The 2,165-nt window shown below is 35.3% G+C and overlaps 1 protein-coding gene across 1 annotated transcript; it reads right to left on the bottom strand.

The window, feature by feature from the left end:
- Window positions 1–6: 6 nt before the first annotated feature.
- LOC109590678 (von Willebrand factor A domain-containing protein 3B-like) lies at window positions 7–2,013 on the bottom strand. The gene is made up of 4 exons (XM_020006565.1): window positions 1,718–2,013; window positions 574–711; window positions 170–327; window positions 7–59 (listed from the first exon to the last, which is right to left on the bottom strand). Exons 1-4 carry the CDS (start codon window positions 1,810–1,812, stop codon window positions 7–9), a joined length of 444 nt encoding a protein of 147 aa, XP_019862124.1. The 5' UTR covers window positions 1,813–2,013.
- Between the last annotated feature and the right edge of the window lie 152 nt (window positions 2,014–2,165).

Raw genomic sequence — 2,165 nt, 5'->3', positions numbered from 1 at the left:
TGTAACTTACAATCTTTTTGGTTTCTTCCTCCTTGGGATAGGATAAGTATATCTGTGGCCTGAAATAAAAATAAAATATTTGTTAACTTAATATATATTTTTATAATAATAACTATTGCTACTGTTGCTATTATCATAGCTATCCAGATAGATTATTATTCTCTATTACCAGGATGCTTTAATCTGTTGCAAGCTTCCCTCAGCTGCTGTGCTTGGGTCAACTGATCATGGGCGTGGCTAATCTCGTCGCTTAGCAACTGAAGGTCATCACTCTGGTGGGTTACTGGACCCTTGGGATCAGTAATATCCTCAGAATAATAGTGATACCTGGAAAATAATTAAATTAAAAATATAAGAAATTGTTTATTTATTTAGCTTGTCAAAAAATGAGTGCTACTATTACTATAGCATAATTTAACGCTACTAATTATTATTATTATTATTATTATTATTATTATTATTATTATTATTATTATTATTATTATTATTAACAAAAAGAAAAGAAACACTTAGTATAGTAGTAGTATAATAATATAATATTGATAGTTGGTAATTACAATGATTTCTTTTTACCTTCCTCCAGTGACTGATGCCAATCGAAATAAGAACTGGTTGGCTTTACTGTCAGCACAGTTGAATGATATGGAGTGGATGGGAATACGCCTCAACTGCTGTATCTGAGACAAGATTAGATCTGGTGGCTGGTCAGGCCTATTTGAAATGACAACAACAATAAAAATAATAATAATAAATACATTAGTAATTCTATCAATTGTCACAATAAAATAAACATTTTGTGTGTTTTTTTTAATTCCATTTTCATCATCATCCTAAATTGCTATGGGCAAGTGTAATAATAACAACATTTTAGCAAGTAACATGATAATTGGCTTGAAATTTGAACACTATAACACACTGGCGGATCTAAAAAAATTAAAAGGGGGTTCCATTTCACTCAAATAGGTGTGGCTCATTAATTTTAATTAATAAAATGAAGGAAAAGTGCTGCAAAGAACTGCAAAAAGACAACTTCTGCCAAAGGAGGATTCCATGGAACCCCCTAGATCCTCCACTGTATAAAGCCCAGCATACACTGAGCAACTTTGTTGCTGGCAACTTGTGGTCAGACCTTTGATGTGGTTGAGCAACACTGGGCAACATGTTGCAGAAAGTAGAGAGACTCTCAACTTCATGCAACAAGTTGCCTCACCACATCAAAGGTACTGGCAACAAAGTTGCTCAGTGTACATGTATGTTGGGCTTAAAGTTTGACAGGTATGACCATGGACATGGCTAAGCCAAAAAAAAGTTAAATAGTGTAGGGTCTGTGAAGACCCTTCCAAAAATTTTTTTGTAAAGATAATACACATCTCACTAGAAGAAGTAGCAATGAAGACATTTCATGAGCTTTTATACTCAGATAATTGTAAAAGTCTCTCGTGGGTCGGATGCCATTGTGGTTAACACTTCCTGTACCTATATAAACTGTCAACTAACCACACATAAAATAACTAAGACAATCTATACCAAGAGTGGATAATTATTATACATGTGCAGCGATTTTCCCCCTTTGCATGATAGGCAAGCAGAAATGTGTCATGCACATGCTCTGTTGTGGTCAGGAATTAAATGGATGCACCTACTTAATACTGACCACAACAGAGAATGTCCATAACACATTTCTGCTGTGCATGTATTTTTAATACAGCTCCAATACCTTCCATCAGTGAGGAAATAAACAGCCTCAGCTCCACTGATACTCAATGCTTCCTGCAGAGCCTCCAGGGTATTAGTACTACCTGACACGCCCATCCCATCTATCCACTCTCGTGCTGCCGATATGTTTTGGGGTGTGGTCGGGACGAGATGGTCCCTCCACTTGATGACATCCGTGCTGAACTGGATAAGATTGAAAGACGTTTTGTGTAGGATCTGCTCTCGTAGCAGCTGGCGGAGTTTTCTTTTAATGAGGCTGAAACGACCTTCAAGAGAACTAGAGGTATCAACAACAACAACAATCTAAAAGAGAGAGGAGAGAAGGAGATATAAAAAGTGAGTAAGATAAAAATAAATAAATAAATAAATAAATAAATAATGCTATAATACAAGACATTAAGTGATCAAGGGAGACTATTACTCCTATTATTAATTCATTAAAAGTTACT

This window comes from Amphimedon queenslandica, unplaced genomic scaffold (genome assembly GCF_000090795.2).
Source record: "Amphimedon queenslandica unplaced genomic scaffold, v1.1 AMPQUscaffold_9676, whole genome shotgun sequence".
NCBI classification, from domain to species: Eukaryota; Metazoa; Porifera; class Demospongiae; order Haplosclerida; family Niphatidae; genus Amphimedon; species Amphimedon queenslandica.
Note: the sequence above shows the minus strand (reverse complement) of the source record. Positions and strands in the feature narration are given on the sequence as shown.

Excerpts from the sequence above, each read along its gene's own strand:
- LOC109590678 (XM_020006565.1), bottom strand. The coding sequence starts at position 1,812 with ATGGGCGTGTCAGGTAGTACTAATACCCTGGAGGCTCTGCAGGAAGCA. Across the intron at positions 328-573 it reads GCATCAGTCACTGGAGGAAG|GTATCACTATTATTCTGAGG; the intron begins GTAAAAAGAAAT and ends ATTATTTTCCAG. Across the intron at positions 60-169 it reads CAACAGATTAAAGCATCCTG|GCCACAGATATACTTATCCT; the intron begins GTAATAGAGAAT and ends TTTTTATTTCAG.